This window comes from Squalius cephalus (genome assembly GCF_949319135.1).
Source record: "Squalius cephalus genome assembly, chromosome: 25".
Classification (NCBI taxonomy): Eukaryota; Metazoa; Chordata; class Actinopteri; order Cypriniformes; family Leuciscidae; genus Squalius; species Squalius cephalus.
This window is the reverse complement of record NC_137146.1, coordinates 9958900-9985618: the sequence shown is the minus strand read 5'-3', so window position 1 is coordinate 9985618 and position 26719 is coordinate 9958900. Positions and strand designations below refer to the sequence as shown.

General features: G+C 38.2%; 1 protein-coding gene across 5 annotated transcripts in view; it reads right to left on the bottom strand.

The window, feature by feature from the left end:
- phldb2b (pleckstrin homology-like domain, family B, member 2b) overlaps positions 1–26719 on the bottom strand; it is a 49847-nt gene that overhangs the window by 4899 nt on the left and 18229 nt on the right. For 2 of the 5 annotated variants that reach the window (XM_079863395.1, XM_079863397.1), the window contains 15 exons: positions 24783–25939; positions 20373–20714; positions 16660–16797; positions 15295–15432; positions 12497–12625; positions 11115–11270; positions 10001–10111; positions 9786–9875; positions 9348–9482; positions 8313–8486; positions 7478–7621; positions 6775–6880; positions 3931–4129; positions 1181–1271; positions 694–840 (listed from right to left, as the gene is read on the bottom strand). In XM_079863395.1, coding sequence (XP_079719521.1) covers positions 694–840; positions 1181–1271; positions 3931–4129; positions 6775–6880; positions 7478–7621; positions 8313–8486; positions 9348–9482; positions 9786–9875; positions 10001–10111; positions 11115–11270; positions 12497–12625; positions 15295–15432; positions 16660–16797; positions 20373–20714; positions 24783–25939 — 3257 coding nt within the window. The remainder of the gene's footprint in view (positions 1–693; positions 841–1180; positions 1272–3930; positions 4130–6774; positions 6881–7477; positions 7622–8312; positions 8487–9347; positions 9483–9785; positions 9876–10000; positions 10112–11114; positions 11271–12496; positions 12626–15294; positions 15433–16659; positions 16798–20372; positions 20715–24782; positions 25940–26719) is intronic. The other 3 variants (XM_079863393.1, XM_079863394.1, XM_079863396.1) reach the window with 3 other exon arrangements.

Below are 26719 nucleotides of genomic sequence, written 5' to 3'. Positions count from 1 at the left end.
GAATCAGTCGGCCCATTCTCCTCTGACCTCTAGCATCAACAAGGCATTTTTGCCCACAGGACTGCCGCATACTGGATGTTTTTCCCTTTTCACACCATTCTTTGTAAACCCTAGAAATGGTTGTGCGTGAAAATCCCAGTAACTGAGCAGATTGTGAAATACTCAGACCGGCCCGTCTGGCACCAACAACCATGCCACGCTCAAAATTGCTTAAATCACCTTTCTTTCCCATTCTGACATTCAGTTTGGAGTTCAGGAGATTGTCTTGACCAGGACCACATCCCTAAATGCACTGAAGCAACTGCCATGTGATTGGTTGATTAGATAATTGCATTAATGAGAAATTGAACAGGTGTTCCTAATAATCCTTTAGGTGAGTGTAATTTACCACTTTGTTTACAAAATATATATCTCCAACAACGTTGAAGTGCTCTCGTGAACACGCATTGGAGTGAAAGTGGTAGTTGCGTAGGCTGTCAATGGAGGGACGGAAAGCTCTCAGATTTCATTAAAAACATCTTCATTTGTGTTCCGAGACAAATTAAAGTCTTACGTGTTTGTAGCGGCATGAGGATGGCTAATTAATGACAGAATTGTAATCTTGTAATTGTAAAATTGTAAGGCGTTTGTTGAATCTCTAACCCTAAATATGAGCACTAGTAATAGCGATGCATGTCTTATCACAGCGCTCACCTGTACTCGCTGTTTCTCACGCAGTTTCACTTCTCTCTCAATGAGTTTCTGCCTCCTGGTGGTTTCTTCTTGCAGCCGTTTCTCTAGCTCTTCTCGTCGTCTCCTCTCCTCTTCGAGGGCCCTGCTCTTGCTCTCCATCTCTCTCTCCTGAAACACAAATGACACCGTACTGTACAGATATGCTCCCAAACGAGTTTCTTTTTAAAGCTGCACACAATTAGTACTCTCCGTTCCAGAACAAACTCCCATAAACAACATAAGAAACAGGAAGAACGACTCGATTCCCACAGTGTTTCTGCATTTCAAGCCAAATTAGTTGCTGTTCATGGCTGACCTGAAAACTTCTAACAGAGCAAACAAGCTCACGGTTTAATATCCGTGAAGCCAAATGGGGTTCATGTGGGTTTATGGCGTGCTGAAAGTCTGGACTGTGAACCTGATGTCAGCTCTAGCAGGAAGTGGCAGGTTTGTGTGGCCGTTTCATTACCCTGTATTCCATGAGCTGGTGCTTCTCTGCCTGAGCCTCCCGGAGAAGACGCTCCATCTCCTCCATCTTCAAAACGTTGGAGGTGCTGGCGCTGCCGAAAAATTGGAGATGAAGCATTACGTTTCAAAGTGAACGCTACAACAAAAAAAATCCAAACCAGGCACTAAAACTTCTCATTTTACCTATAGCGAGAAGAATGCATGCACTTGCAAATGTAAACATGTCGTGTGTGCACTGGCATGCATGTATGCGGAAGAACACAGAAGGAACCAATAAACCTGTTCGGCACTGGAACGCATTAACAATCCAGGCACAGAGAGCTTGAGAGTGCGGCCCACAGTCTGACGTCTGATGCTTTCCATTTAGACTTCAAAAAGAACACGTGGAATAGATCTGACCAACCCCTCCTTTCTGTAAAACTTCAAATTTCCCCTACAAACTTCACCTCACCACTTGGCTCTTCAATATATCCCTAAAACTTTCACCTGTAAAGAATATATGGGAATCATCTTCCATGTCAAACCCCATTTGCTACCATCCCATTTGTCATACACAGGCATTCCCCGCCAAAATGCCTTTGTGATGTTTCTAACTATATCTGCATGAAGATAATGACAGTGCTTGCAATACAAACCACATTAGAAAAGGGCAAAGTTTAAGCTGAAAAATGTTATGCATAAATGAAATGCATATAGCACTCATTATTTTTCAGATGTGCATAAAAATCAACACATAATTGTAGCTATAGATGGTTAGGCAGATGTAAGAAAAATAAGGAAGACCAAATGAAATTCACTTAATGAATACTGATGACATCATAGCCTTCAGATACATTTTTAAATGACAGTGCCAGCCTTGCATGTACAATTCGACTTTTTCTAGATGTTTCTGTGAACATGCTGTGAATGGTGAGTCTAAAGCTGAAATTGCACGGTTTAGTCTTGGAATTTGATGATGGACAGCTGTCAATCATTAACAAGATGCCTCTGCATGCATGACAGAGAAGTCTTTCTTGTTCTTATAGTATCAAAAAAGCTTTTAGAGTCTTCTTTTAAAGTCGTATTGGTTCATTTACATTTAAAGACACAATTCAAAGATGATCCAAAATGCAAATCAAGACAAAACCATCATGCAAACATCAAACCCATCATGCATTATGTGGACAACAGATTTAAAGTAAAACATAAATAAAAAAAATTCTGATCATCAAACATCTGGCCACCTTATTTCCGTTTTTTCTATTCACTTGCACACATTGTATTCCACTCATGTCCTTCATCAAAGAGTTCTTTCATCTTTATGGTATCTTACCAGTGATGCCGGAGATGAACGGAGGTCATTCCTGATTTAGAACCCAAAGATCAAGCAGAGAGAAGTGGAACATACTACACAAAGACCCAGGAACAGTCCGAACCCGCGCTCTGCGTCTGATTACATTCAAACTGGGGGGAAAAAACCCTGAATCTGTTTCCTCTAACTGTTCCTGCTGTAACCTGAGTGGATCCATCCCCGGAGCAGAGGAGGGGGTACCAACGGTCCTTCTCGGGCCCCTCAGAACTCACATTATTCAAGCAAACCACTCAAATTACACAAGCCTCCAGCGCACACGCATACAGCATAAACACACATCGCTTTGAGAAATGACCTCATGTGGTCTCATCTGTCAAAGTCTTTTCACTAAAGTCTTTAACTAGTCACTCTCTAACAGATTTGAGGTTTATGGTAACCTACACAAGAACGTCCACCTGAGCATTCAAATACAGTTCCTGGATTTCAGCTCTATTCTTTCCTCACACATTGCCCTTGTCCTCAGTATTTAATTCCTTGTACCCCAGACAGAACTCTTGGCTTGAACTACAATAGGAGCCGTGGAGATGTTTTCGATTACAAAGACATGGTAAGCGTCATGAGTTTATATGATCCGTCTGTAGGTCTGGAAACACACAATAGAATCTAAATGGGCACATAGCATAGACTTCTGTTGTTTTCATATAAATACAAATACTCTTTATATTTTTATCTTTATTATTCCATACTATATACACACTAAAATTCAAACGTTTGAGGTCGGTATGATTTTTTACAAATGTTTTGTTCACCAAGGCTACATATATTTGATCAAAACTATAGTAAGAAAAGTAATATTGTTAAATGTTATTAAAATTTAAAATAGAATATAAGCAGAAACAGCATTTATAAAATATTTATAATACATAAACATATACATACACACATGTATATATGTATATAACACTTTTGTAACATTATAAATCTCTTTATGGTCACTTTTGATCAATTTAATGCATCCTTGCTAAAAAATTATAATTATTTATATATTATGTATTCATTCAAGTATTTATATATATATATATATATATATATATATATATATATATATATATATATATATATATATATATATATATATATATATATATATACTGTATATATATATATTTTTTTTATTATATACAATTTTCACTCAGAAGTTGCTAGTAAATTTCAAACGATTACAAAGAAAAGGTAAGAAACATTAAATTAAGCATGAAATGTTGAGGTAGAGAAATGTATTCCAATAATCTGTTATATTTACAACTTTGAAAATATTTTTTTACAGTAACATATGAATCCTTTTTCCAAAAATCCCCAGATGCTATCAAACAAAGGTTTTGTCAGATTTATCTAACTTTCGAGGACACACATATCCCCAGATAGAATCAGTAACAAAAATCCTTGAATTACTCCCTCACCTGGAGACATTGTCGGGCGAGCAGGCGGAGATGCTGGTTTCCATGCTGTCCGAGCTGTCCATACTCAGCGTGTCGAAGGCACGGCCGTTGTCTTGGTAACCAAAAGAGTCAAGGTAGACGTTGTTCTGGGAGGACGCGCGACCACCGATATCACTCAACCTCGTTCGGTGCTCCTCACCAATGTGCTGCTGACTGTGCCCTAAGAAAGAAACCAACCAATGAAAGAAAACAAGAATTTATTCAGCAGTAATGAACACTGTGGAGTAGCACCATTAATATCAAGCATCCCAGGAGTCCTCCTGCCTGTTTTCAGTGCTAACTCTGCTTTACCTGAGAGTGCAGCATCACTCCCAGGAGCAGATTCTCCATTCCTGCTGCCCAGCTCAGTGTCCTCCGGCTGGGCAATGCCTAGGGCACCCTGGGGCCCTTCACTGTGCTCGCAAAGACCAGCCACCGTGCAATAATATCCTGACACCCCACACTACTGTTCAAAAGTTCGGGGTAAGATTTAAAAAAATGAAATACTTTATTCAGCAAGGATGCATTAAATTGATCAAAAGTGTCTGTAAAGACATTTATAACATTACAAAGGATTTCTATTTCAAATAAATGCTGTACTTTTGAACTTTCTATTCATCAAAGAATCCTGAAAAATATTAATCATGGTTTCTATAGAAATCTTAAGCAGCGCAACGGTTTTCAATATTGATAATAATAAGAAATGTTTATTGAGCACCAAAGAAGCATATTAAAATGATTTCTGAAGGATCATGTGACACTGAAGACTGGAGTAATGATGCTGAAAATTCAGCTTTGCCATCACAGGAATAAATTAAGTTTTAAAATATATTCAAATAGAAAATGTTCAACGTTATTTTAAATTTTAATATTTCACTATATTTCCGCTTTTCTGTATTTTTGATCAAATAAATGCAGTTTTGTTGAGCATAAGAGACTTCTTTCAAAAACTGACCCCAAATTTTTGAAAGGTAGTGTATGTGAGAGAATACCTTACTCTGATTCACAGATTGGATCCCAAGCCCCTAATCACGTCCTTCTTCAGCTATAAATCCAGAATAAAAAGATGGACTGATATATTTGCACTTGATATCCATTTAGTTGATGTCTCCTGGAACTTGTAAGTAGGACATCTAGTATTGCTAGAATGAGACTCAACTCCACTACAACTTGATAACATCAAACAGACCCGCCTCTCTGATGATCCTACCCAGGGGACCTTCAGATAAACCATCCAAAAACACAAACTCAAGCTTTTCCACCTACATTTGTAAAGTCATAATTCTCACATTTCATCAAAAAGCTTAAAATTATCAAATTAAAAAGAAAAGGGTCACATTTGTACTTGTCAGGTTGAAAAGGAATGCAGATATTTGACTTAAAATAAAATGGAAGCATTTCCTGTTTTTCATCTTCCCAACATTCTTTCACTATCTTCAAAAACAAAAATAAATACAAAAAGTTTCCACCCAGTTGCAATAAAAACCTTCTATTGGAGAACATCAATGCCTTATAAGGCAGACTCACTTTAATTAAAGTATTGATTTGCTTGCTAGTCTTCATTTGGGGTTACTACACAACACTACGAGATGTTGCATGCTGGGTATTTGATGATTTTCGCGATTTTCGTGTACAGGCGAATCATACGAATTCGCCAAACCGACTAAAAATGCTGTGCTATCCTGCCAGGCCAGTAGATGGTGATGTCACTTTGTAAGGAAAAACTACAAGCCTATATAGACTGAACACATAATACGCATGATGCCACAGTTTTCACAAATTTGTGTTTTTGTAGTTTTCAAAAGTGCGTTTTCAGGCCCCCAAAATGCTGTTAAATGAAATGCATTAAAAACGTTTCCGTTTTTAGTTGAAAATCATGTCGTGTAAACGGCACCTAAAGGTGCGGTTACATTTACCATTGGTTAGCGAATTTTTATATAATTATATAATATATAAATCCAGTAATTTGATTGCACACGATTAGAAATTTCGTGTGAGGGCAAAAGATTTCACTGTGTAGATTTCGCAATAGGTTTCATTTGGTAAAACGGAATTCCCGCATTGACCAAAAGAAATCTGCTTGGTTTGAAAGTGAATTTTGTGTGAGCTGTGCTTCATACAATGCTACACGTTAGACAATTGACCTTTTATTTGCCTGCAAAATTTTGGCTTTTGTGCATTCTGCAGAGGAACTCTGAAGAATTTCATAGAAGCCTCATTCCTTCCAAAATACCCATAAACACCCACATTCAGCCCTGTAGTCCATAAACGGCAGGGTGACATAATGATTAGAGTCTATGAATAGAAATAAAATGAAAACAAAATGACTAAAGACAAACACCCAATCATGCAGAACTGAATTCCTAAAATAACACAATACCATTGTATGAAATAAATCATTTCATGCCTTAGTAATATGTAAAAAATAGCAGCTTTATTTCATACAAGATTCAACCTCATACGATAAGACCCATAAAAGGCAGTGGTTAACAAAAGTGAAGAAATGCTACAGGTTTCTCCATTTCAGTAAGACCAGACTTATTAAAAAGCATTGAGACAGGGGCTGACATCAGCCAATGACTGATGCAATCAATGTCCCCCAAAGGAGGACATTCTTCACCAGAGAGGACATGCTAAAAGATTCAAACAGGCACATCTAGTAGGCAGACTACTGTACCTTTCTTAGATTTGCCTGCAGGATAGAGAAAGTAATCCAAGATTAGGCAACATTTGACTTATATAGCACCACTTTTATGAGTAGGATGTATTGCTACATAATAACACTGTATATTTTAAACAGTGTGTGTATGAGGTGGAGAGCCCTACCCTTGTGCAGGCGGTGTGTATCCATGTGTGTCTCTTTAGGGGAGATGGCAAGGGCTCGATTCAACACACTCCCACAGCTAGAGCTTTGAGCTAAAGGTGGATGAGACTAAACACAGGGAGTGATGTTAGAGCAGGCTTTTACTTCATACATACATTACCATTCAAAAGTTTGAGGTGAGTATGATTGTTACATTATATTATATATTATATTATTAACCATTGTTGCCAAGTAGATATTTAATATTTTAATGAGTAAAATGTTTAAAGTAAGAAGTAAAAAACTGAAAAATACACAAAAAAGCATATTTCCCACTTTTTTAAGTAAATAAACAAGGAAGAATTATATACTTTGTACTTAAATGCACCAATATAACAAAACAATACAGTAATACACAGCAACAAATATATAAGAATATATTTTTATAAAACATTTTAAAGCATGTCAGGAACGTACAAGTTCCTAAATAAAGAGTAAATTTAATGCGACACTCACAAATATTGGATATATTTTATAATTGCAATACTGAATATACAGTAAATATTCAGTATATCAATATTTAATTTGTTATGATGAGTTTAATTTATTTGATCCTTGGGTTGTTTTTGGCTGTCCCTCTAAGACTAAAACATACTGTTTGTAAATGCCCTAAAACGCACATTAGAGACTTCTATGTATGTATGTAAATCTATAACATATTCTTACTTTAGAGGGTGTGTTACGACCCAGGGTGGCACAGGTGAACTGTGGGGTTACGGTGGGCTGGGTCTTCTTCCGAGGAAGAGTGCCACTCAGATGAGCTCCGCCTTCCTTACCGTACCGTTTTCTTTCCTCTAGGGTGCGGAAATGCTGAGGAACAGAAGGTTATAGGTAAGAAATGTCACTGATAATTGCACTCATATGTACAAACACTCGCAAGGTTTACCTGCCTGTGGCGGCGCTGTTTTTTGGCAGGTAGAGGAGGAGGTGGAGGAGAAGGGTTGAGAAAGGTGACCATGTCTTCAGGCCAGTGTACAGAGGGAGGTTTAGGGTTAGGACGAGAGCATGCAGTGAAAGAGGAAGAAGGGATGGTGGAGGACAGTGGACAGGAAGAGGGTGAGAGCTTTGACAAAGAGAGAAAAAGAGAGATATCAGAAAATAAGGATGCCAGAAGAAGGTAGACCGATAGGATAGTTGGTTTAAAGAGGTCATATTATGGAAAAATTATTTGACTACTATTTTAGAATTAAAAAAGCAAAAATATAGTCATTAAAACTAGGATGGAAAAACAGCTCATCCTGAAGTCTGGACAAATTATTATATTATATAGTTATAAGAATTATAGTGGTATGATAACCTCTTTAATATAAACAAAGTAAAAGAGAAAGGGAATCAAATTGTGTGTGTATGTATGCTGTATATATATTTATATATATATACACACACACACACCCATAGTGACCATGTAACATGACCTTATACTCAATGTTTCCAGTACTTGGCATGTGCAACTAAATCCTGGACATGCTTATAACACATATAAACCATCCTGATCACACACCTCACCCTCTCCTGGTAGGGCAGTGCTCTCTGAAGGACTGGGGTCAGGGCTGGGGTCAGTCCCTGTTGCAGGGGCGTCAGGGGAGGACTGGGTTTTGGTGGGGAGGGGGGCTGGGGTGGGGTCTACCCCCAGCTGAGAGTACAGTTCATTGATCTCAGTGACTGTAACATAGCCCTGTGGAACAAACCATTCGGAAAATGGGGGAGAGGTAAGGGGGTGAAAAGAAATACATTCAAGGAGGTTAAATTGATTAATAAGCAAATGAATAACAAATGAATCACTAAAATAAAATATTTTTTTAATTAAATTGAAAATGTAAATAATAAATAAATATAGTTAATGTTAAAGAGATAGTTCACCCTAAAGATGAAAATTCTGTCATTATTCACCCACATGTTGGTCCGAACTTGATTTACTTTCTACTGTGGAACAAAAAAGAAGATATTTTGAGAAGTTTTGGTAACACCAAATTTAAAGTCATGTAGTCACACATTACTACATGTACTTACTATAGTAATAACAGTAAATTATGCATAATTAAGTAACTAACCCTAAACCAAACCCTAACCCTATAGTAAGTTAAATAACTTTTAATAAGTTAAATAACTCTACATGTAGTTAATTAATATTACTCAGTCTCAGTACTTATCTGAGTAAGCACAATGTAACTACGTCACCTTAAAATAACCAAGTATCCAAAGTTTTTTATGTCCATACAATGGAAGTCAATGGTAACCAAAATTGTTTTTCAAAATATCTTCTCAAAATAACTTCTTTAAATGTTCCACAGTAGACGAAAGTCATTCAGTTTATGATTTGGGTGAACTACTTCTTAAAGGGATCCGAACAAATGGAATTTATAGGAATTTAAAACATTGATAAAACAGTAAAAGAGGAAATAATTAGGATGTTACTTTCAATATCAAGATTGATATTAATCTTAACTACCCAGAGAAGTGGCATGTTAGTAGGTATTTTGGAAAGCAGGAAATGAGCAACAAACATTATCTTGCATGCACATTGCTAGTGCGTTACCTCAGCGTTTTTGATAGACAGAGAGGAAAGAAGAGAAGAAAACATCAGGAGGTCAGCAGGAAGTGGAGACAGGGTTTTGTGGGCATGGCAAATTTCACTATGAGGCGGACACACGTCAGCCAACTGGAAGCAGTCCTGGAATACAGGGGAAAAAGACCCCGTTTCCACGGTGAGGAAACACAAACAACTCTCTGCAACTAAAGATTTCCAGGTTGCAAGGGTTGTAATAAGGGCATGGGCAAAAAAGCAATCAAAGTGAAGACTTCCTTATTTACTATAGTCCATTGTGTTATAGTAACCTTTTGGGGCAGCCACACATGGTTGAAGTGCTCAGGCCCGTAACACATGTGTAGTCCAAGAGAGGATGCCATAGTCCATGTCAAGACAAAGAAGATTTGCCTTATATACACTGAGAAGACACAATCATATCAGGCTTACCTCTTTCATACTGATGGGACTGACAGGGAAACCCAATGCCCCAGTGAGCTCGGAATATTTCTTCTCCAAGTTGACAAGATTCTCCTTTTCCTGGAAAAAAAGCAAGAAAGACTGTCATGGTTCAGAAGCACCAAAAATTATTTTCAATTAAGGGTACAAAAAAGGAACCAAAAGACACTTTAGCATGGTTATATGGTGATATTACAAAGACAGACCTGCTGTAGCATCATCTGAAGATTGTTCTTTTCCTTCACAAAGCTGTCCTTGTCCCTCTGAGCCTGCTGGGAAATCTGGGTACACTGTTTCTTCAGGGCCAGGAGCCTCTCCTAAAGGTGTCACACATGTGTTGGACGTGTTGGAAATGAATGATCATATTTAAAATGCAGATTTTGTTTCTCAATTTTAAAGAGGATTCAAATTGAGAATCATGGTAGAAGCTAAATGGTATCAGTTAATTTAGTATTCCATTCATTTTTTTTAATGTTGACAGTGCAATATACAGTAGTTTGTACTCAGTTTGTGTACAGTTGGTAGATAACTATAAATCTGGCCAGAAAAATATTACTCATTTGCCACTTTAAGAAGAGACAGGCTTGTGATAAAACTGCATTTCCCATCATTCTCTGTGCTAGCACTAAAATGATAAAACCACAACTACTGTTCAAAAGTTTGGGGTCAGTAAGATTTTTTTAAAGAAACTAATTAATGTATTAAATAGGAAAAAATGATAGTAAAGACATTTGTAATGCTACAAAAAATGTAAGTTAAATAGTTATTGTGAACTTTCTATTTAAAGAATCCTGAAAAAATGACATTTTTTTCCACAAAAGTATTAAGCAGCACAACTGTTAACTGTTAACATAAGAAATGTTTCTTGAGCAGCAAATCAGCATATTAGAATGATTTCATAAGGATCATGTGACACTCAAGTAATGATGAAAATTCAGTTTTGCCATCACAGGAATAAATTACATTTTAAAATAGACTGAAATAGATAACAGTCCTTATAAATGGTAATAATATCTCACAATATTACTGTTTTTACTGTATTATTGATCAAAATAAAAGCTGTCTTGGTAAGCATAAGAGACTTATTTCAAATAGATTAAAAAAGTCTTACCGCCCCCAAACTTAAAAAGCTAAAACGCAATTACACACCTAATGCACGTCTTTTGCTCTTCATTTTGCTGGATTAAATCAGGGTTTTGTCAATAAGAGAAAATGTCCCCATCTCATCATCTTTTAAACACATATAAGTTCTTACTCTTAACTTCTCAGGATGACTTGAAGTCACCAATAGGCTGATGAATGCATATCTAGGAAACTCACCTTGCGTGTGACGGTGCTCCGCTGGTATTCTGCGATCTCCCTGAGAATGTGTTGAGTCTGAGTCTCTTTCTCCTCATCTTGACGACTCTCCCGTTCCAGCTGTTGAAACTCTAGGTCTTCAAAACGCTTGGTCTCCACCTCTAGCGTCTCTGCATCCTGATAAACAAAAAAAAAATGGCCGTCTACATTTGTGCTAGATCTATATCTTCAAAGTGGAAAGTAATTGAAGTTGTCATACTCCCACAGTTCAACCAGCCTCAAAGAAACCAACAACAGTTCACACCAAATCCCCTCTGCTCCACCACCTTCCCCAGGGATGGAGAGACAGGGGTTAAAGTTTCACTCTGCTGGAACCAGGCCAAACAAGCCTTCAGCCGCCACATGCCAGTGAACAGAGGACCAGCCACAACTTTCACCCGTGACCACTGACCTTAGAGATCAATCACGTCAACACTCACATAACATGACTTTCTGTGACAAAGAAACTCAGCAGCCATTCCACTCTGTTACAGATACTGCTACCGTACTCCACACTTTCATTCAAGACCCACCGGCTTTAAATAACCTTGTTCCTTCCCTATAACTTAATTAACAGCTTATGTGGTCACTACCAGAGAATGTGCATCAGCCTATCAGGGTGAATATAATATTCAATAACAAGTCTGGGACAAACATGAAATTGTATTTGTAGATTTTTAGCATTGTTACATTATCTTAATGACAATTAAGCACCCACTACCATCTCTCAATATTGTAATTTAACAATTTAATAATTTAATTGACTAAATTTAGTTTATTTGGATAGTAATTTATGTATATCACTCTTATATCAGTGAATTAAAGATAATTTTTATTGTAATGATTTTCTGCATTACAATATGAGATATACAAAAATCTTCATTAATTTGTTTTTTCTTTAAATGATTTTCAATTTATATATATATATATATATATATATATATATATATATATATATAGTAATGCAGAAAAACATTCCATTAATTTTTTTTTTATCCTATGCATTACAATATGCGAATTCGATTTTTTTGTTGTTGTATTACAGTAATGTGAATTTGTGCTTAATATTGTCACATGTAAAAAAAAACAATCTTAAATTTTTTTTGTCTCAAAATTAATTTATCAAATGAAAATATAATATAACCCTGACTTTACCCACTGATGCCAGAACAACATTTTGATTGTATAAAATAATTTTTTTATTCAAACATATGCAATACATGAAATTATTATATACAGGAAGCGCATGCAAGACAGCCCAAATGTCTTTCATGGAAGTGAGACAAATGCAAGCATTAGTGATGAAGAGGAGATAGACTCGGTTATGAGGAAGAGGAGGATGAAGGCTGTGTGTGAGTACTGACCCTGCAGAGCTGCAGCTGAAGTTGCTCTTTCAAGGCTTCAGGGCAGGTGTCCAACTGAGTCTTCTGCTCTGCAAGCAGATGCACCAGTCGATCTAACTTTACACGCTCCGCATCTAGCTTGGCTTTGTCCTGCACTCACGCGCAAATGATGCAGGGAGAGAGGAGAGAAGGGTTAGTGCTGGGGCAGGTGGGGTGGTAGGGTTAGTTACTACATAAAGTCAGCAACAGCACAAGTGGGGTATGATGAATATGGAGGTGTTGAATTAAATGGAGAACAAGAAAATGCAGGAAAATAATCATTTAGAATGGCATAATGCTGATGTAATCAACATAAATACTCAAACAACTGAAAAATACCTCAGCAATCAGTTCAAACTGAACTGCAATTGACAAAATATTAAAGTTCTCTCAAAATTTTAGCTAAATTCTGTCATCATTTACTCGCCCTCATGTCGTTCCAAACCTGTAAGACTTTCGTTCATCTTCGAAACACAAATGAAGATATTTTAAATGAAATCTGAGAGATTTCTGTCCCTCCATTGACAGTATACGCAACTAGCACTTTGACGCTTCGAAAAATTCAAAAAGAAATCGTAAAACTAATCCATATGAATTGAGTGGTTTAGTCCGGATTTTCTGAAGAGACACGATCGCTTTATATGATGAACAGATTGAATTTAGGCTTTTATTCACATATAAACATTCATTAACGCCAGGGGCGTAGTTTGTGGGGGGGTTGGGGGGGAGATAACCCCCCTAATATTTAAATCTATGCATTACAACCCCCCCAATATTTATACCATGATCACATGAAAAATATGCAGACCCAAACTTCAACCCCCCCAATGTTCAAACCAAATCTACGCCCTTGATTAACGCACACATCTGATATGGTAAACGGAAGCTCAGGCATGTTCGCTTAAGTGCAAGAACCAATGAGGTTTATTTTCGTGTGTTACGCAGCACGTTTGAACCAATGAGGCTTGTTCTTGTGGGTCAAGCAAGTATGGTTGGGTTTCTGTTTATGTTCGCTGATGAATGTTTATATGTGAATAAAAGCCTAAATTCAATCTGTTTGTCATACAAAGCGATCCAGTCTCTTTGTAAAATTTGGACTAAACCGCTCAATTCATATGGATTAGTTTTACAATCTCGCTAAATGTACTTTTTGGAGCGTCAAAATGGTAGTTGCATAGGCCATCAATGGAGGGACAGACATCTTTCAGATTTCATTGAAAATCTTGATTTGTGTTCCGAAGAAGATGAACGAATGTCTTATGGGTTTGGAACGACATGGGTGAGTAAATGATGACAGCATTTTTATATTTGGGTGAACTAAACATTTAATGAAAATGGCCACTTTGTATGCAAGCAACACTCACTGCAAAGAATGGCCCCAAGTGGCAGCAACAGCAATATAATAACAGACACCAATGTTCAATAAATTACTTGCACCAAGTAATATTGTCCAACTGTAGGCGGTTTATGTTTGCCAAGCAACAAAACACAATATACTATTCACACTTGATGGTTGTTACAAAGCCTTGTTACAGTAGCTCCATTACCAACATAGCAGCATCCTAGACACAATGGAACTTGATCAGTGAACAAATCAACCATCCTCTAACAGATAAAAACGGCCCGTCAGTATATCGAGTGTCTCTGCAGCTGCCAGGCTAAATGGAATGAGCCGGAAGTCAGGCTGAACTTGAGACGCAGGTGAAAGGGTTTCCACCCCCTCCTAGCTCAGAAATCCCTCACATCAACACAGTGTGGGGTGTCACTCAGTTTAGCAGAGGTGTATTTAGAGCAGGCCCGGGATTACCAACTGTGACACGAACTGAGAGGCTGCCAGGAAGTGCAAGTGTGTCCGTGTGTGTGAGACTCCATAATTGATATTTCAGAAGTAATATGTATTGTAAACGTAATTTTTTTTATACATTTTGTGCTGGAAAGGATTCTTTGAAACCGCATCTTCGCAAAACTTTAAATTTAACTACAAAAAAAAAAAAAATCAACTTAGTAGCAGCCAACTTCACTAAAGCTTTCCATCAGATAATCCAACTTCATTACTCAAATAATACAGATAATATTCCATCAGATAATACAAATTACAGCATTAATCTGGCACACAACCAATGAGAATTTCAATAAGGGTGACATCAATAAACTTGAAAAGATAAACTTGCAATAAAAACTATAACATTTTTAAAATTCTACATCGGGGTCTAAAACAGTGGCTACAAAATACCTCACAGGGACTTCCACATATAGGGCCTCAAATGAATCAGTGATTAATTTCGGTAAATTGTACATTAGGATGGTTCATATACACTATTGTTCAGAAGTTTGGGTCAGTTTTGGTTTCTAAAGTTGTAGTTTTTGAGTCTTACTCTCACCAAAGCTGCATTTATTTGATCAGAAAATAAAATAAAAACAGCATTTAGAAATCATATCTCTATAAAAGCTACTTCAATGTCCTAATTGAACTATTGCCTAATCCTGGCTTAGTCTGAGATGTCTGTGTATCCAGGATTAGGCAATAGTTCAATTAGGACAAATAATTATAAAAATAAACTAATTTCTTTCAAAAAACATAAACAATCTTACTTACCCCAAACTTTTGAACAGTAGCATAAATCAAATGGCACACTTTTGACATTTATATGAACCATCTGAATGAACTGATTTCCTAAAATGAATCTGATTTGCCAATACTGCTCACTAAAAGAAAGGACAGTTAAGGAGAGCACATTTGAGTAAAATGAGTAGTGTCTCTACAGTTAGAGGCCACATACCTGAGATTTTTCCGTCTGCGCTTTGTTCTCGATGTCAGACATCTTTTCTTTAAGTTGCTCCAGAGCATCTTTCTCCTGCTGTAGCTGAGCCATCTCCGAATCCTGCTCGCCTTCCAACAGAGCCTGCTCCACTTCCAACTAAACACACACTCTCAAACTTAATTTTGAAATAATTTTTACTCAATTTAAAAGTTCTACATTTAAAAAAACATCAAAACAATTGAAGTCGCTGACAGCAATGTATTCAAGGATTGTGTGGTCAACTGTGATGTTATGTCACCACGTTCAGGACCACCAAGACGGTGCCTCATTTCGCACAAATAAAAAGAGGCCCACATTCTGAGCTTATAAAATCCTAACCTCATAAAACTACAACACAACACTGACATTATGGGTTTGTTGAATGGAAGTCTAATGAAACAGCTGACTTAGCAGGAACTGCTGGCACAAGACCAACCAAATAAGAATGCTTTTTGAAGGATCAAATAATACTAAAAACTAGATTAATGGACCATCACAGGAATAAATGACACTTTAAAAACACAGTTCTTTTAAACAGTAATAATATTTTACAATATTACTGTTTTTTTCTGTATTTGTGATCAAATAAATGCATCCTTGGGGAGCATTATTCTTGGTGAGCATTATTCTTTCAAATACATTTTTATATTTCATACTTATTTCAAACTTTTGACAAGTAGTGCAAATTCAAAACAAGTTGACCTTGAAAAACAGAAGCAGTTTGCAGGGGTCTCAAGATGTCAAAGTAGGCTAATAAAGTAGAAATGCTGTTAGCTACTGCAACAATTTTCTACACTACTTTGAAGGGACTTCTTATCTAGTTATTGTTCACTTCATTGCATGATTGTAACATCCATTCTCTGACATCTAAAGTTGCTTGTTCCACCCCAAGTTTCTTCTCATTAGTCCATTGTTTTTAGACTGACTGCAACAGCCAAAGAAATGCAGTAACAGAAAGAGTTAACAGTAAGAGTTTGTTTGGGCCTTCAAACCTCACTAGAACCTCACAAAGAGAAAGGAGCAAATAGGAGAAATGAGGATGACAGGAAGGGAAAGAGCATTACAGTGGATGGTGGAATAGAGGAGCATTAAAATATTGAAATCAAATCAGGGATGAAATGTGTAGTTTAAAGGGAAAAACAGAGAAAGTGAGGCTTAAAGTGAGAGAAAGTAAAACAGGTTTAGGCTTGGCAGGTCAGACCTTGTCTAGCTGCGTTCCTCATCACAGCTCCTGATTACTTCGCCACATGCACAACTCTCCCACATAGACACTCTTCTTCCATTACTCCCACCATCCCTGATCTCTCCCACTCCCTATATGACCTACGGATGTGTCAACTGTACCTCTCTGATGGACTCCTCCATCTGGTTATCCAAGTCTTTGATCTTCAGCTCTAACTCTTCCATATTGTTCAGAACCTGGATCCTCTCCTCCTCTATACGTCTTACGTCCAGCTTTAGCCGAGTGTCGTCCTCAGACACCTGTTGAAAACATGATACTGTAAGCAACCACATAACTATACTCTACAATGCAGTAAGAATTAAAATATATTATAAAAGACTTTAGTTCAGTTCTAAACAGTGTTGTTTTTGTTGACTAAAACTGATTTTTTTTTTAAACTAATAAAAATTACTAGCACATGACAAAATTACTAAAACTTAAAAACTAAAAATATAAATACTAAAATAAAAATAATAATACTATAAAAATAATGCTGTCTAGGTAGGCAACTCATGATGGTTTGTACTTTAGTATTAAGGCATTATAGACCGTTCTAAAAAGTAGGCGGCAACCTAATTTTGGCCTATTTCTAAGGTAGTATCGCATGTATTCTTTACAGATTTGGGAAATCCTTGACTCCACTGCAAACTCAGTGAAAATGTTTGATATTGGCACAAAGGTGTTTTTGAATTGGTTTGATTTACAGTATGGAGTGCTGAACCATTTACATGGAGGTCAATTAATCATTTACAATTATTTTTAAGGCCACATGTACAAGACAGGCAACGACAAACCAGTGCTGTTATTATTGGCTATTATTAACTATTAAAAATTGTTTGCATGAATTGAAATAAATATGGAGCTAATAATATGACAAAATGATTTGAATTTGAATTGTGTAAATTTGAATTATCCCCCCAGCAGCGGAGGACTATTACTAGAATATTAATAATCTAATACTCAAGCTGTTTTCTCATTTTTCTACTCTTAATATTAAATAAAAAAACGACTGAACGAAAGATACACGGATTCTCTTGAACCACCACAACGTTTGCGGCAGAAAACTACTGCAGTGCAGCCAAAATGCTCTGTTCGACTTTTCTGAGATCCTTTACTCTTCCCTATGGATGACCTGTGACCTACTTTCTGTAAGATCTGAATTTTCCAAAATTTTCTCAATTTTTTCTTCATCTTGAAAACTTGAATCTGTATTTTTTTACAACTGGATATTTGCATTCTAAGAATTCAGAACAAAAAAAATAGCTGTTTGAAAATACATGTCTAAAAAATTCAGCCATAAAAACATTTCAATTCATTAAATTTCAAAAGTTCAATATTCGTTTAAAGAAATCAAATTCAGAACTATTTAAAATACCACATACAATTCAAATTTGTTAGATTACACTTGTAAATAATTCAAATTTACACAATTCAAATTCAAATAATTTTGTCATATTATTAGCTCCATAAATAAAGACAAAATAAAATATATAAAACTTTACTTAAACAAATAAAATCAGAAATGTTGTCTTGGCAATTACCTGAAGATTTAAGTTGAAGGGCAAATTTAAGTTGAAGTACTAAAATTACCAAAATAAAAAAATAAAAAAAAAATCACAAAAATCACAAAACAAAATTACTGAAACTAGTAATTCAAAGCAGCACTGGCCCATTTCAAAGCAGTTACTTCTTAGGTTCTGTTTCAGGTAGGACACTCCCTTAGAGGATAGCTGCCTATGTAGAAAGCACCCGGCAAGGCAGCTCACTAGGCTTCGGAACAGAGCTATCATATGCATTTCTATTTCGTTCAGGTATGTACACATTTCTCAGCAGCTATTAGAGAATGTTTAACTTTCCAAACTCAATTTTTTATTAATGTTGGATTTTGTATTGACCCTTTTAGACATTTAGAACTGCATTCAGGGCTATGTCAATGCAAGTAGTGTAAAGCCCTTTAATGCAATCCATAGCATGGACATGCCCCCTTCTGGCAGCTGCACTGATCTTTAGCTCTGAGAAACAGGATTCACTGAATGAACACCAACGATGAATGGGTCCAACGGAAACTTTTAGGAACAGAGGGGTGGGGAGATACATACTCGATTTCCTAAACCAATTATTTATCTAGGTTTTCAATATCCGTGAAAGGCGATCTGCTCATTTTGAGTTTTATAAGCAACAAGTTGACCTGTGACCTGGAAGAATCCACATGCACGTGCATGTATGATTAGGTATGGGTGAAGAGACTGCCATTTTTCCATTGTGTGAGGCAGAGATCAACCAAACACAATGCGCATGACCCTGCTATATTTGGACAGTGATGTTTATATCTTCTCATCACAGTTTATACTATGGAGGGCCTGTCTCTGAGCTGCTTTGGCTCTTTCTATGCGGTCTTAAAGGGAATTTATAGTTTCTATAAACTGGTTTCTAAAGTCATATTGTGTTCTAGTACAGCATATATCTTTAGATGGATAAATAACAGAACCAACGCATGACTGCTACTACTGTGCGGAAGACTAATTAAATTAGTCTATATGGGAGTTGAAGGGAAGACACCCGCACATTCCTTCACGAATTAAAGTATGCATGAGGTTATGTGCATGCCAAGGAAGGGTGGGAAACTCTTATAACCACTCCAAAAGGTCACAGGAATTAGCAGTAAGGAAACAGCCTAGCTTTACAAATGGTTCAATTACCTAACGAAATTAAAACACACACTGTATGCAGAAAAGACTTCCTCCATAAAGCCATAGCGGAAAACAATCTGTCGGAGTAAAGCTGAAGGTCATCTGACTAACAAACACATGACTTCAGGTCCTCTCGGAGTATGATTGTAGAGGCCTAATATGACGAAACCAAAGTCCATGGTTTCTATAATAGAATATAATTTTTTTTAATAAATAAATAAATAAATAAATATATATATAATATAATATAATTCATTGTTTAATAAATTAAAATACGGAATTTTTATTACATTATATTATATTATATATTACATGGCCCCAAAAAGTATTTGGACATTTAAAATGTCTTGATGCAATGCAAATGCAATGACTGTCAAAACGTCCCAATTAAGGTGATTTTTAATAGATGCATGAAGTCAGTTCCTCTCATTCATTCATTTTTAAAACTAGCTTAAAGGAATACTCCACCGTGTTTTCATATTAAACTATGTTTTTCCCTTAACTAAGACGAGTTGATACATACCTCTCTCGTCTCAGTGCGTGCACTTAATCGCTCAGGCGCGCGGTGACACTTTGAAAGCCCAGTTCATTCAATATGGGCCAAGCAGAGAAACAACCAAACACCTCCACGTTTTCCCTATTTAAATACAGTTACTCGCGTAGTGTAACTCGACCTAGGACGGTGACACAAAACAAAACGTTGCGCTTTTCTAAGCGTGTAAAATGGATAACTATATTGTATGGCGGAATACCATTGCAAGTGCTTGTAAGCACTTCGTCTTGGCGCAGTTATATCTTCACTAGAGGGAGCGGGGGCCGGTGAGAGGATTTTTCACGAGTGAAGATATTACTCCGCCAAGACGAAGTGCTTACAAGCACTTGCAATGGTATTTCAACCGTCCTAGGTCGAGTTACACTACGCGAGTAACTGTATTTAAATAGGGAAAACGTGGAGGTGTTTGGTTGTTTCTCTGCTTGGCCCATATTGAATGAACTGGGCTTTCAAAGTGTCACCGCGCGCCTGAGCGATTAAGTGCACGCACTGAGACGAGAGAGGTATGTATCAACTCGTCTTAGTTAAGGGAAAAACATAGTTTAATATGAAAACACGGTGGAGTATTCCTTTAAGTGGCTTTACCAATTACCTTGTTTATCCGTGTCAGCCGAGGAGAAGGGGTGGGGGCGGAGCCAAGGACAGCTGTTGTCTCCGCCCTAAGTTCTCTGTGTCCACTGTTCTTGAACTGTCGTACCCGTCTCTCCTCGCTGCCCTGGGTCTCCCGGGCTCTAAGCCCGTAGTCGTTTTCAGCAGAAATGCTCGCTGACAAACTTGCAGAGTCTGAGAACGTAGACTCATCATCTGACACCTGTAATTTCTCCAGCTCCTTGTTGATCTTCTGCAAGTCTGCGACGGCCAAGCCAGTTTTGTCCTGCTCTGCGTGACCCAGCCCAGAACATAGATTGAGGATAGTCTCCAGACGCTGACGTTCCTATGGATCAGACAGAAAGAGAAAAAAAAAAAATGGTTTGACAAAATGCATTCATTCATACACATCATACAAATCAACTAGACAGCTGGAGGGAATAAGTTTGGAAATATTTCTCACCTTTGAGATGCACACAGATTTACCTGCAGCAGTTCTAAACATTTCAGCATGAGATTTTTCTCCAAATAACAAACATTTCACACTAATAGCCCATGGGCGATATAAAGAAGAGCATTACTTCTATTCCTTCAAACATCTTCAAGAAGGTCCAATATTCAAACATCTTTGATTCAAACGTTTAAATGAAAAAAAATGCAGAAAAGCACATTTGACAGCCCCAAACTGTGGTCAGAGAAAGACCAGATGGAGACAACCAGGCATATACATCCAAAAGCAATCCTGGCTTATGAGGGAGTGCACTTGGCTTAAAAAAAAACGCCCTGCATTTATCGACTGATATGGAAATACAAACAGCAAGTTCAGGCAAGCATTTCCAGAGCCAAGAAAAATGATCACACAGGTTCATATAACTGTGAATGAACAACCCGACCTGCACCATAGGCACATTAACAGTTATTAAATTCATAAAGAAGACATTTCCTTGTAAACTGAAACCTGGTCCACAAAACAAGCCCGGCATTTTTACGCATTGGCATGGTCCTATTTATCAGAGAGCTCTACTTACCTTGTCAACATATCCAGAGGTCAGAGGGCACATGGTGACCTCCTCCTCACAGGAGAAGATCATGCCATCATCAAAAAGATGCTAGGTTCAGTAAAGTTCCTCAGCACAGTATGCATAAATGACAGAGAGACATGAACTCAACAACTTCAGCGCCACACCAAGCCAGTGTCAGAAACACAAACCCTCTGACGGGAGGTCGACGAGTCGGTGGGAAGGGAGATTGCGAATGGGAGAGAGAAAGAGAGAGGGAGATTATGGTGGTCTCAGGAACTGAGCAGAGAGTGAAACTGGACCCAATAAAAACTGCTGGCACTAGATGGGAAAGGATATACAAATAGTGCATATAAATAGTCATGAGTAATAACAAATATTACTCATGACACGCTATCAGCCCCAATGCATGAGCGAAGGGCAAAACTTCACTGGATCCTCTACCAAGGATATGAAAGGCAATGTAAATTATCCTAAACAATTTACATAAAATTCAAGGTCAATCTATTGTATCTATGGCACTCTTACATTATGAAGCTAACATGTTTTAACTGAAAAATGCGTCTCTGTTTACTAGACATTCAAAGTCATTGTTTAATCAGTCAAAATTTTTGCAAGCAACATATTAATATTAATTAATTAATTACGAATAAATATAAAAATAGATCTTAAACGCATTAAATTAAATTGTCCAGTGCTGCTGCCTAGTTTTCTCCCAATATTTTAGACCTCATTGGGGTCTGAAACAGAAAAAAGAAGAAAAAAACAACTGCACATGCTATGCAACTGTTTTTTTTTTTTTTAAATCATGTACAACCAGGGCTAAAGTCTGTAATAATACATTCCTCTGAGAGAGTATGTTTTTCTAAGAAACCCTGTGAAGGTCTATGTGTGGATATACATCTCCACCTGTAGCGGCCTTGTTTTCACTCAGATCTGGCCTTGTAAATATCACCAGCCTGTAGTTGTGGTGCTAACTAATGAGTGGGCGGCCTACGCTGATGGTTTGGCCTCTGCCCAGCAGGGCGGCGCCACAGGTGGCCTCCCTTAACCACAGCGTACAAAAACTCTGATGCCTTTCATTTGAACCCCACAGAGAGCAGCTGAGAAGCAAGAATGGAGCATGTTAGCGTAGGCAATTTGCCAGCATCTTCTGCAGCTGTGGGCGCCCTCCCAGAGAGAGTGTGTTCAGGAGGCCGGGTTCAATGAAAGTGGATGTGGTTCTGGGCTGTCAAGCTGTCTATTAATAGGAGGTTTATACAGCCACACCTCTGCTTGGGTCTTCCACCGCATCCACTACAGAGAACGAGAGGGGCCTTCCTGCACATGGTCTGTTTCTTATAACGGAGTGGAATGCCAGAGCACAGGTTTAGTGGGGAGATTAATTATACTGCTGGTGGGATCCCCTGTATCTGAGCTCCCTCAAGATCCCTTATTGCAAGAAGAATTGAAATAATCACCAGCTTTTCACTTGATACCCCTCACAATGAGGAAAGAAAACAGGGTCATGGTGGAGGAATGTTAAATATTTTAGAAGAGATCATATGTTCTTTATATTGGGTGAGTTTTAAGAAGAATGGTATGCTTATAAAGAATAAAAATAAAAAGGAAACAGATGATTGGACATGCAAATGTTTGAATTCTTCTAAAATTATATGCGTATTTTGTGTTAAAGTCAACATGAAATATAATTTAAAACCGATTTTACTTACGTAATGTGACACTAAGAAAAAAAGGGTGGGATTTGAGTCATCAGGAATTGATTTCATCCCCTGATTTGAACGCTCTGTTTGAAGGGGCGTGTCTGCTGTGAGACTTCAGAGTAAACGGCCACTGTTGTGATTGGCTGACATGCTTGCATATGAAGTATCTGGCATTACATGTGGAACTATCTGGAAAACTTTTACTATTACAGCTATTATACGTTTTTACTATTACAGCAATCGGGATTAACAAATCGTGAGAAGTTTTTTAAGCATTTAGATCTATTCCCATCACATAAAAGGTTGCAGTGATGAGCATTGAGCAGATGACAGCCTGTTGATCACGTGAGTGAAGATCTTATCATTGTAATGCAGTTTCTGCACTCTCACTAATGATTTCACTAATGCAAACATGAGGTAAGTACAGTAAGAGCTTCGATGTGCAGTGTAACAGCGTCATTGATTTCATAACGAGTTTTGGCAAGTGTCCAGATAAACTCGCGCCGTGTGATTGACAGCTTGGGCGATTGGAAAGGGATTGTTCTTTGATCGCTTTCTGTATATATATTAATCACAGTTTAAGTAAGATTATTGTCATCCTACTAAGAGAAACGATGTGAAGTTGATCGCTACTTCCATAGTAAATAACTACTTACCGCTTGCTGGAATATAGTTGAAATTGCCCCCTTCGTCAGTATGAAACGCTGAGAGAAGCCTGCTTGATATTATCCCAGGTTAGAAAAACAGTCCGTGGTGAAATAGCCAGAGCAAACTAACAACTTCGAATTAAACTTTTGCGGTATCCGATTATAGATAAACATCAACCACGCCTGTTGACATTTCGCCATCAATACGCCTGTATTCCTGTGGGCGGAGGTTAGTCAAAACACGGTTCTAATGACGTCATTAAAGAAGGAAGTAGAGGGATGTAGTCCAAACTGGGCGTTCGATGTAGTCGACTTCTGTTAAATAAAATATCTCGCTTGGCATTGAACTTTGAGCTTTATAATTTTACAGATATTATTTATACTCTAACAACAACATTACACACTAACTAAAGTTTGAAACATGGGATCACGAAGAACGGGACCTTTAATCGGCATTAAAATACGGTCAACTATCGTCAGGAGTTAAAGAGGCTGTAGTATGTACAAATAGTAATTTGGCTATTGATAAATTTATATGTACCTGACATCAGCAGATAAGGAATGACGTTCAGAGGCGGAACAAGTTCTTACATTAGAATTTATGATAACCAGAAACATGTACACAAGTAAATAGTTAATTTTTTTTCAGGTTGACTTTTAAGTCGTGATTGAATGGAAGTAGCAATAGATCTTTTCTTCCATATTATGATGTACAGTGAAACGGATTATCGAAAAAAAAAAAAAAAGATGTAGGGCGGGGTCTTGGTTCCATCCACTGGTAGTTGATTGGATGGAGGCAGATCAGAATGAAAGCTTACTGTCGATTGTAAGTAAGGGGTGGGGTTTAAGCCGATGTCATGCATAAAAGTGAAGTCTGTTGTTTCAGCCAAAGGTCACGTTATGACACTGGTTAAAATTATGAGCTCAACAAATATAAAAAAAGAAAAACACAAAAACAAATGCATGGATGAATCATTCACAATAAGATCAATAACATGCATTTAAAGCAACACATCAACAACAAAAAGTGACTAAAGTTTCTCACCAGTCTTTCGACTTCCTGTTCCCGCAATCTTTCATCCCTCTGTCTCTGATGGTAGTCTTGAAGCTCTTCCTTTCCACTGAGAGAGCTGATGCTGCCCTTTCTCTCCCTGAAGCCACTCGGCGGACCCAGCCCTGCCTTTCCGAACGACTGCCTCCTTTCCCCGAGACCGATCTCCAGAGCTTGTGAGGGACCACGCATGGCTTGCCTGTCCACTTCTGAGTAGGAGCTGGTGGAAGTCAAACTCACCTTCTTGGCTTGCCGGGGGCTGGTGGCTTCTTCTGATGTCATGGTGACATCCGGAGGGGCTACGGTGTGTTTGGTACCAGGTCTGGTGGACAGTGAGATGGAGACTACTTCAGAATGACCATTCTGGTGTTTGGGATCACAGGCTCCAGTTGAGTGTGAAAGATGGCCGTCGGGAGACCGATAGCTTGGCGGAAGGGTGAGTTGGGCATCGGTGGGTCTATAGAGGCGTGGTAGGGAGCGACTGTGAGAGCTCATTCCTGTAAGTGACCCAGCGGAGTACTTTCGTTGCCGTGGAACGGGCTCGAGTCCACCGTTACGTCCTGCATCTGGGGTGAAGAATCGACGAGCCAGATGGGGACTGGAAGGCATGCTAGCCGCACCACTACCGCCCCCTGGTGCTGGAGGGAGGGAATCAGTCCCACTGGTGGATGAGCCGTTCCACATTAAGAGTGCTGAGCCTGAGGTTGCAGCATGGCGGCTGTCTGACGTATTGAGGAGCAGACTATCCTGAGATTGGTTCCGGCTCATGGGTCGAGAATAGGGAAGTGATGTGTCGCGATCTCGCTGGTCGGAACTGCGAGGAGACGGAGGCATGCTGCTGGATGAATGCATTGGCACTCTGGCCACAAGCGGTGGCCGTTCGGAGCTGTACAATCGGCGGGCTTGTTCCTGATACGATATTGGGGAGGACGAGGTGATGGGTGACAGCAAATTGGGTGTGGTGGGTGGAGACTGTGTCATGCTGAAGTAGGAGGGGCTTGAGTCCCCATTGGCTCGCAAGCTGTTTTCCAACGCCTGCTTCTTTTTTTGTAAAGTGTCCATCAAATCGCGGAGCTCAGAGACGGAGCGCATCCCTCTTGAGCCAGAGCCACCCAGACAGTGACTGAAGTCACTGCTGAACTTCAGATAATCTAAAAATAAACACAAGAAAGGTTCTTCAGAACAATAAACAAGAGTTTTTTTTACAAGCAGCTTAATTTTTGAAAAGGTCAGACTATTACAAGCATGAGAAAGTGGTTATGAGAGTTATATAACTGTCTGCTTGGCGATTGTTAACTCCTGGAATTGCTTTAATTGTTTGCAGGAGTACAGGGAGCTCTGACTGCTGTACCTGAGAATCATTTGACCTGCAATGAACTGGAACAAAAAGATCATCAGCTTTCTCTTAGGGATAAAATAAAAATAAAGCCTGTCCGCCTTGCTGTCAAACTATTCCACATGGCTCTACAGCTTAAACTTGCATAAACCTGGTCAGTTAAGACGTTATCTAAAAACAGATACTGACCAAAGTCCAAAATTTTCTAGAAACAGAAAGGGAAACTGACCAAAATCCACTCTTTACAAAATATTGCACAATGAGATAAGCTAGGAGTGCAAAAGTAAAAAAAAACCTTCCTTAATAATAATTTAAAATAATGTAGATGATACAGCACAGGCTAAGAAGAGATTGGATAAAAGATAGCAATGTTTGATTTGGCCTCTAGGTTTGCTATTCTATCTCCCTCCTGCACAGACACAATTTTCTCATCTGCTTTCTGGACGAGAGTTAAGTTTCAATCCGCCACGTGCCAAGACAGCGAAGATCAAAGAAATCCCACTTCAGATGACTGACGTGAATGCTCATAAAACACATAAACCTGCACATGCCAAGAAAAATCCCTTTATCTCTTTAAGGTGCGTGTGTGCGTACA